Genomic DNA, 13,641 nt, shown 5'->3' with positions numbered 1-13,641 from the left:
GGCTGCCTGACTGCCGGCCTCTTGCCTAGTCCCAGGAGAGGACCCTATCTTTCCCTCACTAAGCTCCCGCCACACTCGCCAGCCCTGGAGACAGGAGCAGAGGCAGGGAGGAGAAATAGCAAGCAGTCACCACAGCCAGCTGGCCAAGCCTTGAGTTCAGAACTCAGTGCCATCTCCACCGCCTACCACCCTCTGGGAGAGCAAATGCACACCCAGGATGCTCAGCTCACAACCGAGTGGAGTGAATGGTGGATGAATAGACGTTGTGTTTCAGGCAAGGTGACCGGGCGGAGTGGAAGCAATGTGGTCTCAAGAGTCAACCAGCCCCAAGGGGGAATCCCAACTCTCCCTGAATCTAAATTTTCATATAGCAAACACAGATGCACCACACACCTGGGAGAGTCGGTTTTCCATCTACGATCACGCCAGGTCTGCGTAGGTTCCCAGCAGCCTCTGAGATCTAATGTGAGCTGCTCGTGTATAAGGGAGAAGAGAGGAAGTATATAAAACACAGCCCTTCAGAGGCTTGGCAGCCACATGCACAAAGCCAGCCATCCCAGTTTCCCAGCTTGGGTCTAGAAGCACATGAATACCAACCACACACAGTCAGCTGGCGAAGCGTCTGGAAGCTACAGAGGAAAACACCTTAGGGCTGTGTTCTCATCTCCGTCCCCCAAGCCCTGTGGTTCCTCAGATATCCGGTACTGCATGTGGCCAGGGCAGGAACATCTCCTTTCGGCCCCACCAGTGCACTCCAAGGCAAACTAGCAGCCAAAGGCAAGAAATCTTAAAAGGTATGGAGAATGGATTTCCCAAAATGTGGCAACCTGCCTGGTGACCCTCCTTGCCTCTCCCTGTCGTGGGCCAGGGCACCAGCAAGGCATCAGATCTCGATGATCTCAAGCTCATGGTAGACCTAGTGTGAGCACGCACCAGGGACAGAGACCCAGGCATCAAGATCCCACTGTCAAAGCCTATGTGCACAGACCACCTGCCTGGCAACCTGTGCCCATCTGAAAACCCTCTGCCCCAAGAAGTAGGGACCTGCCCAGCCTTGGTTTAGCCTACTCAGCCCAGTGCTGCCTACATGTGAGAGTTTTTTTATGAGGTCCAGTAACACAGAAGATGACAGCTTGCATCTTCCAGAAGAATCCACCAGGGCATCCACAAGAAGATTCCCAACCCGCTTTCCTGGAGAGGCTACACCTTCTGAGAAGGCTAGATGAAGATGAAGATGTATGTGTCTCACCAACAGCCCAGGTGTCTTCGGTTGGGCAAGCTGGGCAAGCACTGGTCAGTAGCAAATAAATGACAACCAAAAGGCACAAGTATCAGCTGGGTTTCCCACCAGCCCTTGGCTCTGCGCAAGGTCAGCTCACCCATCCTAGCCCTGGACCCATACACAGTTCCCGATTTCCTGAACACAAAGGCTGAACTGAGGCAAACTGGAGGAGGGTGTGCCCCCCTCCTGTCCTCAGCCCCCAGACCGTGGTGGCAGCTCCTTCGGATGGTAGGAAGATCACATGGCCTCTATGACACTTTCAAGAAACACGCTCTGGATGTGGACACCAGCCTGCAATTATACCCAAAGATGTCTGCTTTTTCCTAGGTAACTCCCTTCTGTCAAGTGGAACTCACAGCCGTGACCAAAGCAGCCAGATCTGTAGCTCCTAGGCCGGGGACTCAGTCCACTCTGCAAGTCTTTAGGCTCCTCCGGGGGGCTCTCAGCCTCTCTTACTAAATACCACCTCCCCAGAGACACCTTCTCTTATCAGAGCACTAAGTGGACTCAGCTACCCTGACATAATCCTACCCAGTTTGCAAGCATCCGGGCTCTCACAGCACCTTGCAGTGTGTGACATGCCTGAGAGGGGCTCACCTGCAGCTCCGCGGCACCAGCGGCTAAAGAGCAGAACCCAGCACAAGGGCACTGGGCAGACACTCGGGATTTGTTGAGCTAACCCAGGCCTTATCCCTTCCTCCTTCCACAAGTCCCACTTCTGGGGCTTCCCTCCTGACCAGAGTACTTCAGGGTCACGAGCTTCAGCTGAGCCACAGAGATCAACAGAGGCCCCATCTTACTCCTCTGAGTAACCATGAGTGCTGCTGTACTTACTGGCACTCCAAATCTCTCCCTTCAAGGAGTCTACTTTTTTTTAAAGAGACAGACAAGATGCAAAGCCTAGCCATGGGGTTAGGGGTGCTCACGGAAGAGCAGATGCCGTGAAAGAGGAACAGTATCTCCCAGAAGTTCTCGGGGAAAGCCTTTGGCTGGTTGATTCTGATTCACGCTCCAGGGACAACTGGAGGCTTAGCAGAGTCCATTAGGTGTGCCCTGGGACATTCTGAGCGGTTTAGAGGGTGTGGCACCCAGCATGCATGGGCCTGGACGGGGAGGTGGTTAAGAAAGACAACAGAGGTGCTGAGAATTGGGGTGGGGCGGGGGGGTCCCTCCTGGGAGTGATTCTCAAACCTTCACCGATCTGGAGACAGATCTACCCTACTGAACCTTCAAAGCAGGTGGTGGGAGGGTACTGTGGGGTGGGGGAGGGGGCATCACAGTCTGCAGCTTGGCACCATAAGGGGCCCAGACACCAGCCTGTGAGGCCCTGCTGGGGAGGTGCAGGCCACAAAGGCTGCTTTCTGAGAAGGCTCAGAGCAGGCAAGACAAAGCGCCAGACAAATTCAAATAGCCCAATGGGAATGGCCAGACCTGCTCCAATACAATTACACCCTCAGTCCCAGCTCCCAGGAAGGGCCTGTTTGCTAGGAGACTGTAGTTCAGCTGATAGGAGGGGCATGGGCCTTAAAGCAGAGCCTACTGTGTGACCTGGTACCAGCCTCTTCGCCCGGCAGGTCTTGCTTTCTCTCACCAACACCTTCCCTAAGGCCCACTCTTCAGGAGCTGAGAAGGAAGACTGGGGTAGACCCAGTTCAAGAGAAAGGAAGAAGGCCGTCAAAACACGGCTCTTCCGGCGAAGGATCTGCTTTCTAAACAGAATATTACTTTTTAAAAAAGGATGTGCCAGAGTGTTCTCTCAGAAGCCTGTTTACCACAGTGAACAAGAACAAAACCCCTCCTTCCACAGAACCTCCCAAACCTGCTAATTCACGTGACAAAAACCAGTGGAGCCCAGGAGACCTGATGATTAGGAATGGGACACCCAGGGTCGTGAGCCCAGCTGTCCCTCAGTCTCACGAGGCGAACTCAGAACAGCACTTCTCCCCCCTGCCTCTGGCCAGGCACTGTGCACACGGCGACATGTGGGGTGTGTCCCCGCCCACCCTGTCACCCACTGGAACTGAAACAGTAAAACTGCTTCAGAACTGCAAGAAAAAGTAGAGCGTCTGTGACCTCTGACCCAGCAGCACTCGTCTGGCAATGCACACGCAGACAAGGGATGGGGCACCCACTGTCAGACTGGCCAGGCCAGCAGAAGCCAACCCCAGGAGAAGAAAAATGTTCATCCTTTGAAGAGCTGAGCCACACTGCCATACACACACACACACACACACACACACACACACACACACAACGATACAGAAGCCCCAAAGGAAGCAGCAATGTGGAATTTCTCCAAGACACACAACCCCAACCAAGCAATTGTAACCACTGGGAGAATGGGGGCTGGCTGCATGCGTCCCTTTGGTCACATCAACACCCATGGAGACAGCCCACTGAGTTTCCTGAGCAGCTGAACTTGGGGCCAAGAAAGGACAGGCTGGCTTTTCATTATGTGCTTTAGGTCCTCTGAATTTTGCAGCATGTGCCTGTATTTTAAAAAGGAGTGCGGGGGAGGGGAGGAATGGTGGCACACACCTTAAATCCCAGCACTGGGAAGCAGAGGCAGGCAGATCTCTGTAAATTTGAGGCCAGCATGAACTACGAAGCAAATTTTGGTCAGTCAGGGCTATATAGCTCAGGCTGGCTTTAAACACGCTACACGGCCGGCCTTGAACTTCTGATCACCCTGCCTCCACCTTGGGTGTGCTGTGATTATGGGAGCATGGACCACAACACCCCATTTTATGCAGTGCTGGAGATCAAACCCAGGTACTCTGCATACTAGGCAGGTAGGCTATCTACCGACTGAGCTGCATCTCACGTCCTAAATATTTAAAAAGGAGAAAATCAGGAACGCTAGCTCATAATAGTAACAGGATTATTAATGAAGATGGCATTTTCACAATGCATAGAATGAACGGTCCTGAATGACCAAACCAAAAAAAAAAAACAAAAACAAAAAAAAAAAAAAACAAACAAAAAAAAAAAAAGAGACTACCTCCTTTGCGTTCATAATTTTCTCAGATTCTCTAGCTAGGAGGCAGCAGCAGCAGCCTGCCAAAGAGGGTTGTAAGAACCAGAGCCAAGTGGTAAAGAACAGTCATCAGGCAGAGGGGGCCACTCTTGACCTGATCCTACAACAGGAGGTTCAATTACATTAACTCCATCCCCTAGCAAGATGGTCAGTGAGCCCGTACCACAGACCCTGCCGGCAAACTGCCAAATCCAAAACCACCAAATCTACAAAGTCAAATGGGCATCATCACATGGGCAGTGAGTTGTGAAGCCAGACATGGAAACCTAGGCAATTTTATCAAAGACTGGATGTCTTCCCCCACAGCAGGTCAACAACGAAGGGCTCGGGGGGTGGGGGGGGGGGGAAGGGTTGATTTGCAAGGCTGGATTACATTTTTCATGTGCTGCTGGGAAGTGAATCTGACTCAGGGTGCCTCCCTCCTCCACGGCTCTGAGACCATGGCAAAGCCAGCCACTGAAACATACAGGAAAAAGCAGAGCCCGAGCCGCAGACCAGCTCATTCAATCCTTCTGCAGTCTCCTAGAATCCCAGCCCAGAATACTAAGCTATTCCAGCAGAAAGCGGGCTCCAGATGGCCTTGTTCTAAAGGATGAAATGGGGCTGGGGTGTAGCTTAGCAGCTCTTGCCTGTCATCCAGTTCTCCGGCATAAACACAAGGGCTGCAAGGTACGCTTGGAAAACCTGTAACCCCAGCACTGAGGAGGAAGTCAAGGCAGAAGGAACTCAAGTTTCTGTTTGCTTGTTTTGGTTTGCTTTTCTTTTTCTTTTCTCCCCGCCCCCCCCACCCCCCAGACAGGGTGTCTCTGTAGCTTTGGAGCCTGTCCTGGAACTTGCTCTGTAGACCAGGCTGGCCTCAAACTCAAGAGATCTGCCTGTCTCTGCCTCCCCAGTACTGTTAGGAACTCAAGTTTAAGGCCAGCCTAGACTACATAGTGAGACTTTGTCTCCAAGCGGGGAGAGGGGGGATGTAGAGCCCAAGGGGAAGCGGCAGGCCTAAAAGCACTCTCCAGGACTAAGTTAGAGTTGATACCAAATTCCAAGCCCTATAAACACCACTGTACTGCAACACACTGCCTGTTACCTAGCCTGGACTGCAGAGAGCGCTTGGTACACATAACTCCTAGGTCCTTTCCTAGAACTGTATAACAGAGCCCTGGTGGATCAGGACAGTGAGATGGGTTTGGTCTGAGGGGTCTCCCGTAAGCACATTCCTTAAACGCTGAGCCAGCCCCAATGGCCTCCAGGCTTCTCAAGGATAAGAGCCTCCCAGACACACTGCAAAGGCCTCCAAAAAGGTCCTGCTTAGCAATGAAGAGACACTGAGCAAGCAAGGAGATTGCAACCTCCAATAAAGAGATTTAGGCTTAGACGGGTGGTGGCGGCGCACACCTTTAACACCAGCACTTGGGAGGCAGTGATAGGAGGGTCTCTTTGAGTTCGAGGTCAGCCTGGTCTACAGAGCAAGTTCTTGGACAGGCTCCAAAGCTACAAAGAAACCTTGTCTCAAAAACACAGAAGAAAAGAAAGAGAGACTTAGGCTGGGCTCACAGAAGCCTTCCAACTGGCGGCACGGGTCCTCACAGTTCTCAAGCCTCGATTTCCCCATTTCTACTAGAAACCTTGCGCGAGCTAAGTCACACATCAGCACATCGTTAAGAGTTACAATGGAGCTGGGTGTGGTGGCTTATCTTTCTAAGCCTGGCACTCAGGAGGCTGAGGCAGGAAGGTCCTCGTGAGCCTGAGACCAGAAGGATCTGGTAGAGTGAGTGATGTGCTGTCTCAAACAAAACAAGAATGACAGTGAGCACAGACAAGGCTCACCACGACCTCACACTGGAGAGAAGACTGAGAAGATCCGAAGGAGAGGCTTATACACCAAAGAAGGAAACCCAGGGCAGCTATCCTCAGCTGGGCACGCCCAAGGCCCAAGCCAGCTCCTCTTCTTCACTTCCCCTGAAACCTCAGCTGCACATCTTGGAAAAGCCTTAGAGAGAAGGGATGATGGGGCTCCCCAAGCACTCCTAGGTGAGGGACAGAGAGGCAGGTGGAAGGGCAACCAGACGCAACCAGAGGATGCTCCTGTGCTTGGGAGAAGACACCGGAGCAACGGGAATAAACAAGGCCGTCGTAACAAGTTGGTCCAAAGCTCATCCGCTGGCCAGCCAGAGGCCCCATCCTATCAGGACAGATAGTTAAAAGGTTGACTTTTATACCTGCCTATATGACAGGTGGGGCACCTCCCAGGATATGAAAGTGGCCTGCTCACCCCCTTCAGGAAAAACAGACCGTGTAAACTGCTGAGGACACAGCTCAGCCTTGCAAGGAAAAGTGTCCCTAGAGACTGCGAGCAGCAGCTGAACCCTTGGACAAGGGTAGGAGTGCCTGAAAAGAGAGGCTCTGCCCTCTGAGCCAGTCGCAAGGTCTCCAGGGTGGACTGTGAGCTCTTAAAGAAAAGGAGAAGTATGGACCCTGCCCCCCTGGCACCCACTTCCCTGTCTGTAAAATAAGGGCTAGAGGAGGCGATCTCCTCTGGCAGAAATAGGATTTTTTTTTACAAGGCCTGCCATTAAACCACTCATTCCAGGGCAGCCTAGAAGTCCTCCCCACACGGATACTGCTCCAAATATTTGGAACAGAGTTCAAGTCTTTTTCCCAACATCCCCAGCCTTCTTCGTCAGGAAATTCATAGACAAATCACCATCCACCAGTACAGAAGCGCTGCCCCCCTGCCTCTGAATGTCAGGAACAGGATGATGCCCTTTTACAATGTCTCCGATGCCACTCAGACAACTCCTGCGTTCACAATAAAAAAAACACAGTAAAGGGGATGGGGGGGGGGGTCACTATCTCAACAGTTTAGTTAAAGATACGACCACTAGGGGGCACTGCCTTGAAAGTAACGAAGCAACAGAAAAACTCTGGTGTTTTCTTTTCCTTCTTAAGCTTCAGCTACAAAACATCTAAGGCTATACTAATAAAAAAAAAAAACCCCACATTCCTGGACTGCTAGAAGGGCCCGGGGACCTTCTGCCATCTCTCTGAAGCCAATACTGGGGCAAAGGAAGGCAACTAGACCTCGAATTCACAACCCTTCCTGAGAAATGAAGGCTCAACGAACATTTTCCTGACATGGGCTGACACCCTGGGGTGCCCTGGGTCCCCCAGGCCTCTTTAAAGACAGGAGAGCCCAAGAGAAGAGCAAGCCAAACTGCAAGTCAGGCAGTGAGTACTTAACCCTTAAGCCTCCGCTAGACTGTTTTGCTGCAGCCTACTAATTTCAGAGTAAAACAGGCTAAGTCAAGGCCAAGCCTCAGGTATAGATGAAGGGTGACCCCTCCAGCTATCAATAAACAAGGTACAAGGGATGAACTGAGATTTCCCAAAAATTATATGGCAGCAGGGGGAGCTCTGGTCCCCTCCCGTCAGAACTGAACTTCCAGAACATGTCAGAGGGGCTTCTCCAAAATTCTCTGCTCTCTAGGGCATCGTCTCACAGTGTGTTTATTTACGGTACAAACGTCCAACTGTCCTTTCAAAAAATGGTCCATAAGCCCTGGGCTTTTCCAAAGCTCTGGCTTTGAGTTCCTCTTGATTTCCTTGTGAATTCTGGGATGCACTGAACGCCCTGCCGGCCATGAAAAGCCTGCTTTCTCCTAAGAGGCCTGTCTGGGAGACTCCGCCAAAGCCACAAGGGGACCAAGGGGTGCAGAACCAGGGGCCCCTTATAAACAGGCACCATCTCATCCTGGGGAAGGGGGGGAGCAGCAGGCTCTTGGACAGCTATGAGGGGCAAAGTAATGCTGCCAGGCCTGCCTCTCTGTGCCAGCCCAGACTGCTACTCACCTCTGTGCACCAAGGGATAAGGAATACCAACTGCTCAATTCTCCAAGAATCAGGAGCCCACCAGAGACAAAAATACAACTGAAGCCCATTTCCAAAAGTCAAATCTACCAAGTGGAAACATGATTTAACAAAAGGCTTCCGCCCCGAGTTTGCAGAAGGCTTCAGGGACTGGATTCTTAGGCTTTCAGGAGGCTGTGACCAGAGGTTATTCAGAGAGGCAAGGCACACCTGACTCAAGGCACGCTGCACCTCTGTAATGTATTAAGAACAAGATCTATTAAAATCCCCGGTCTCTGCCACCGAAGCACTGATACAGTGAGAACTAGGCGGTCAGCCCAGAGGGCAGAGGACAATTCTACCGTCCACGGGTCCACCCATCACTCTCTATGCCCTGCCACTCGTTGGCCCTGGGACCACAGGCAGGTACCCCACCTCTCTGTTGATGGGTGTCCCTCTTCTCAGACACGTGGCCCAGAATCATCACCCTGGCTGATTTGCAAGACTACTGCGAGGCTCTAATGAGACAGCAAATCAACACAGACAAGCCAAGTATCGCTACTCATTTCAACTGGGTTTAAACCGGGTGATATGCAATGACAGCTTCAGGAGCTGTGCACACGCGAGGCACGTAGTAGGCTCCACACAAACGCGGGTACCCTGATCTACTAAGGGGAAGGAAAGGGAGGAAGGAAAACACACCGGTCCAAAAAGTACCCTCAAGCCTCTGACTGACGGCGTGGACTGCCCGATTTCCCGGGTTCCGCCGCCCTGGACGATCGGGGAGCTCCCGGCACGACCCCGGTGCACCTGAGAGCCGCGATCCGAGTCCATCGCCCACAGCGGCCACGCTCCCCTCGGACACAGCCCGCGGCCCCCCGCGGTCCCCCGGCTGCTCGGAACCAGCCTCCGCGCGCGCCGCTCCTTCCCGGGTCGCCGTCGCCTGCTCCGCGCCCGCCGAGGGCAGCCGGGCTCCGGCGGCAGGGGGTCCCCCGAGCCGCGTCCCTCCTCACCTGCACAGCTCTGCGAAGGCCTGGAAATTGAGCTTCTTGACTTTCTTCTCGCTCAGCCAGTAGCCAACTCTCTTCCCTTTCAGGAAGGTCTGCATCTTCTTCCTCCTCGGCCCGGGAGCCTGGGTCCGGAGGAAATCGCCCACAGGCCGAGCGTGTAGGGCCGGCGCGCGCCGCGAGCGTGCGGGCACCTCCTCCGGCGGCGGGGACGCGGAGCGGGCTATAGCGCGCGGTCCTACCGGGCGGGGCGGCGGGCGGGGCGGGCCGGGGCGGGGCAGTGGCCGGGGGCGGAGGCTCAGCGCGCCACGCCACTGGCTGGGCCCGGCGGGTGGGCGCGCACCATCGCTGCCCCGCCCCCTCCGCCCCGGGGGGCTCGCCTGCGCCGGGACGTGCGCCCGGCAGCACCGCGAGCCGCCCGAGGGCTCCAGGGATCCGGGGCCGCGGCCCGTGACTGCACTTGTGCCTCGAGCCCAAGGAAGAGCACGCCCTCCCGCGGCGCCGGCTCCCCCCCCCTGCGCGTGCCTCTCGGGCGCGCGTGGACCCCACGGGGCGCGCGCCGCCGCGTCCCCCGCCCTCCGCGCCCCGGTGCTCGCGCACACGCGGGGGCCTGGAGCAGAGCTCCCGAAGGAGGAAGCGCGAGAGGCCGCCAGGGGGAGCCGCTGAGTCTTAAAGGCGCCGCCGCTGGTGGCGGGGTGCTGGATGGTGGCCAGTGCAGAGTGCGGGGTGAGGGAGTCGGGGTGTGGTATGTCTTGGAGGGTGGCCAAACCACTGGGCGTCGTTGTTCCTTGGCAGCCCAGGGGGATTGCCCCGGAGGCAATTCGTTGCAATTGTCCTGTAATATTTCCACAGCTGACTCAGGTTCACACTCTGGGATGCCCTATAACTGAGAGAGAGAAGGGACTCGAAGACGCAATAGTGCACGGAGCATCTTCAGGAGGGGCTTTCCTTTGCCAGTTGAAGTGGCATCGATCGGCTTCTACCTCAGTCCCTGGATTCTCTGAGCCACCTGCCCTATCTCGGCTCATGGAGTAGCTAGCATTCCAGCCATCAGAATGCTTTAGGCATAGGAAGGAGAAATTAGAGGCTCTTCCCAGACACATGGGTTTCCCGTGGGGGGGGGGGGGTGAGGAGAGACACTTTTAGGCTTTGGAAATAAAGGCAATTTTTTGAAGGTCTGAGATGAGAAAAATGCTTGAAGACAGAGAAGTGAAAGTTGTTGGTAGAAAGGCAGAAATGGGCCTTGACCGGACTGGAGTCAGACTGAGTCCCCGTGTAGAGCCTGACCTTGGGCGGTGTCCTTGCCCCCCCCCCCTTGGTTCAGTTTTAGCAAGAATCCTGCTGAGTCAGAAAAGTTCTCCATCCTTGGTATCAGATCACCCCAGCCTACCTACAGTAAGAATCCTGTCGGTGGGGCTGAGGAGATGATGGCTCAGATGGTAAAGGCACTTGTGGCTAAACATGACAGCCAGCTTTCAATTCTTCAGGACTCACAGGGTAGGAGAGAACCAACTCCCATGTTCTCCTCTGACCTACTCTCATGTGGTAGGACACACACACACACACACACACACACACATAAATGTAAATAATAATAATAATAATCCCATCAAGTAAATTGAACCAGAATCCCGGGAGCCCTGAGGGTTTTTCTCAGTAATTCTCCACCCTCAGATCTCCCACTCTGCTCCTTGGCAGTGACTTCCCACCTTTGCTTGTAGCCAGAGTGGAGCTCGGGTGTCCCCTGCTGTGAGACCTGGCTGCTTCCTAAACAAAATCTAGTGGCTTTCATTTCTCTTTAATAGGAGAAAGGGACAGAAGAGAGGGTTAGAAGCAGGGCGGTCCTAAAAAGCAGGGACTGTGGATCCTGAACCAAGGGAGCCAGAGGGCCAGGGGTGACAGCGTCAAGGTTCAGCTCCGTGCCTCAGGATGCCTGTGGAACATCATGGCCAGCTTTGGACTGAAAGAAGAAATGGGGACAGGAAGTCCAAGGCAGTGAAAGAGAGGGCTAGGGAGCAAACACATGGCCGACGCCAACAGTCAAGTGTCTCACTGCTGAAGTCACCATGGTGCCGGCTGAGTTTCTGAGGAGCCCAGCATCTGAGTGGTTCAGGGTGCTCGCTGGTGTTCCTTCCTGTCCTCGGCAGAAGCAGGGAATCCAGGGTGTGGCAGGGTAGTGCTGTCCTTGGAGTCCAGAGATGAGTAAGGCAGAAGCACACAAGCTGTCGACTCCTGGAGCACGTGATGAGGGCCGTGTGAGAGATACAAGGCACAGGGCAGTCTGTCCTCTTTGCTGAGTGACTTGAAACTGTGACATTGGAAGACGGGAAGAATAGGAGTTTGGGGTTAGGGGCCGTTTTCTAGATAGAAAGCAGAGTAAGTGCAGCGGTTCAGGGATTGAAAGGACAAGAACTATGAACCTAGAGGGGAAAATACCCAACTAGGGAGTATGGGAGGGGTAGCCAGGGGGGTTGGGGAAGACACCAGGGACTGTATCCTGTGGTCGCCTCCTAATGTGAGCTAGCCGATGTTGCTCTTCTGCCTTCATCTGGAAAATGAGCAGAAAATGCCCCACTTGGAGTTTCCCACAGGACTGAAGGTGCTAGCAGGGACCTGGCCTTCAGGGCAAGTGTGCACAAGGTCCTAAAAGTTCCCTGGCTCACAGGAAAACTTTTAAGAGCTAGCCTCAGGACACACTTTATTCCCCAATGAACCTGCCCCAACCCTTCTTCCTCCTGGCCTTCTGAGCTGTAACTAAGAAAGGCTTGTTCCCACTAAGAGTTCCAAAGTGACCAGGGAGGCCCACCCACTTGCTAAGTGACTTAGCAGGTCCCTAGCCTTCAAATCTTCTGTGTTCTGAGGAGTAAGCCCTGAAGAAAAGCCGGGCGCTGGGGGCACATGCCTTTAATCCCCGCACTCGGGAGGCAGAGACAGGCAGATCTCTGTGAGTTCGAGGCCATCCTGGTCTACAAGAGTTAGTTCCAGGACAGCTAGGGCTGTTACACAGAGAAACTCTGTCTTGAAGAAAGAAAAGAAAAGAAAAGGAAAGAGAAAGAAAGAAAGAAAGAAAGAAAGAAAGAAAGAAAGAAAGAAAGAGAGAGAGAAAAGAAAAAGAAAGATACCCTAGGACACAAAAGACTGGTGGTTGTGAAGTCCAAACTGCACCATGTTCTGATGCTGTAGTGGGGACCAGTTTCGGGTGGTGGTCTCTCGGGCAATGACTTCAGGGAAACCTATTTTAGGATTCCTAATCCACCTCAGCTTCTACTGTTGTCCAGGCGGGAAAGAGGCTGCCTAGCCAGAAGCGCCATGCTAGAGATCTGGACAGGTGATTGAGGTAGACACCTTAGGAAGGTGACATTTGAACAAAAGTTCAGCAAGGGTCAGCAAGCAGCGAGGCAGATACTTGACTGGGGTGAGACTAAGGAACAGCAAGTACCTTGAGGTGGAGCATGAGTCTGATGTTAGCTGGGACAGTGAAGAGGCCAGCTGGCTGGAGTCGCAGGAGCTTAGGAGGGGATAGTGGGGAGGGCGGTGCCAAATAACATCTAGAGGGGGTCTCCTCCTCTAGATGTGATGGGAATCTCATGAATGATAATAGACCTTGTCTGTTTTACTTGGATCACCTGGCTGCTGGGTTGAGCCACTGTCAGGGAAGCAAGAATAGGGGAGAAAGACAAGCAGGAGGCTGTTAGAGTAGCCCAGGCCAGTGATGACTGTGGCTCGGCATGGTCAGACTTAGAGGGAAAGGAAGGGAAAGCCCGTGGCATCTGCTCTGAGTGGTACGTGCAACTGCATCCGTGTTTTGGATCCTGGCCTAGATGACGGCAGGATGGAGTCACCAACTACGTAGACAGGGAGACAAAAGGAGGCACCGGTCTGGGGCCTCCAATTAGGAGTTCTACCAGCTATTCAGTAGAAAGACAGCAAGCGTGAAGGCGTGAAGGCATGAAGGCAATCGATGAAAGAGGCTGGAGTTAGGGCTGTGACTCAGGCTGGAGATAACATCGGGAGGTGTGGTGTGTGCATTGAGATGTTGCTTGGAGCCACAAGACTGGATGAGATCACCTAGGGTGTGAGTGTAGGCAGAGGAAAGGGCAAGGATGGAGCCGAGGGGCATAGTTCAGAGGCTGGGAGGAACAGGACCCAGCAAAGCCAGAAAGGAATGGAAGGAAAGCTAGGAGAGTGTGCAATCCAGGGAGCCCAGTCAGGAAAGCCCTTCTGACAGAGGAGGGCCACCAGATAAAGAACAAAGCAAGGACTGATGGTGATCTTCATTTGTGGCCCTCAGAAGAGCAGATATCAAAGTGTCTCTCAGATATGTTATTTTTAAAAGAAAAAAACACCTGGGTAGTGGTGGCACATGCCTTTATTCCCAGCACTTAGGAGGCAGAGGCAGACAGTTCTCTGTGAGTTTGGGGCCAGCCTGATCAACAGAGTGAGTTCCAGGATAGCCAGGGCTACACAGAGAA

The 13,641-nt window shown here is 53.6% G+C and overlaps 1 protein-coding gene across 2 annotated transcripts in view; it reads right to left on the bottom strand.

The window, feature by feature from the left end:
* The window catches only part of Itpk1 (inositol-tetrakisphosphate 1-kinase), a 137,442-nt gene extending 128,042 nt beyond the window's left edge, over positions 1-9,400 (bottom strand). The window contains exon 1 of one of the 2 annotated variants that reach the window (XM_038337609.1): positions 9,176-9,400. In XM_038337609.1, coding sequence (XP_038193537.1) covers positions 9,176-9,270 — 95 coding nt within the window. In that variant the 5' untranslated portion in view covers positions 9,271-9,400. The remainder of the gene's footprint in view (positions 1-9,175) is intronic. The other variant, XM_038337611.2, reaches the window with a different exon arrangement.
* Positions 9,401-13,641: the final 4,241 nt, after the last annotated feature.

Source organism: Arvicola amphibius, chromosome 7, assembly GCF_903992535.2.
Source record: "Arvicola amphibius chromosome 7, mArvAmp1.2, whole genome shotgun sequence".
NCBI classification, from domain to species: domain Eukaryota; kingdom Metazoa; phylum Chordata; class Mammalia; order Rodentia; family Cricetidae; genus Arvicola; species Arvicola amphibius.
The sequence above is the reverse complement of the archived record's forward strand: the minus strand, read 5'-3'. Positions and strand labels throughout refer to the sequence as shown.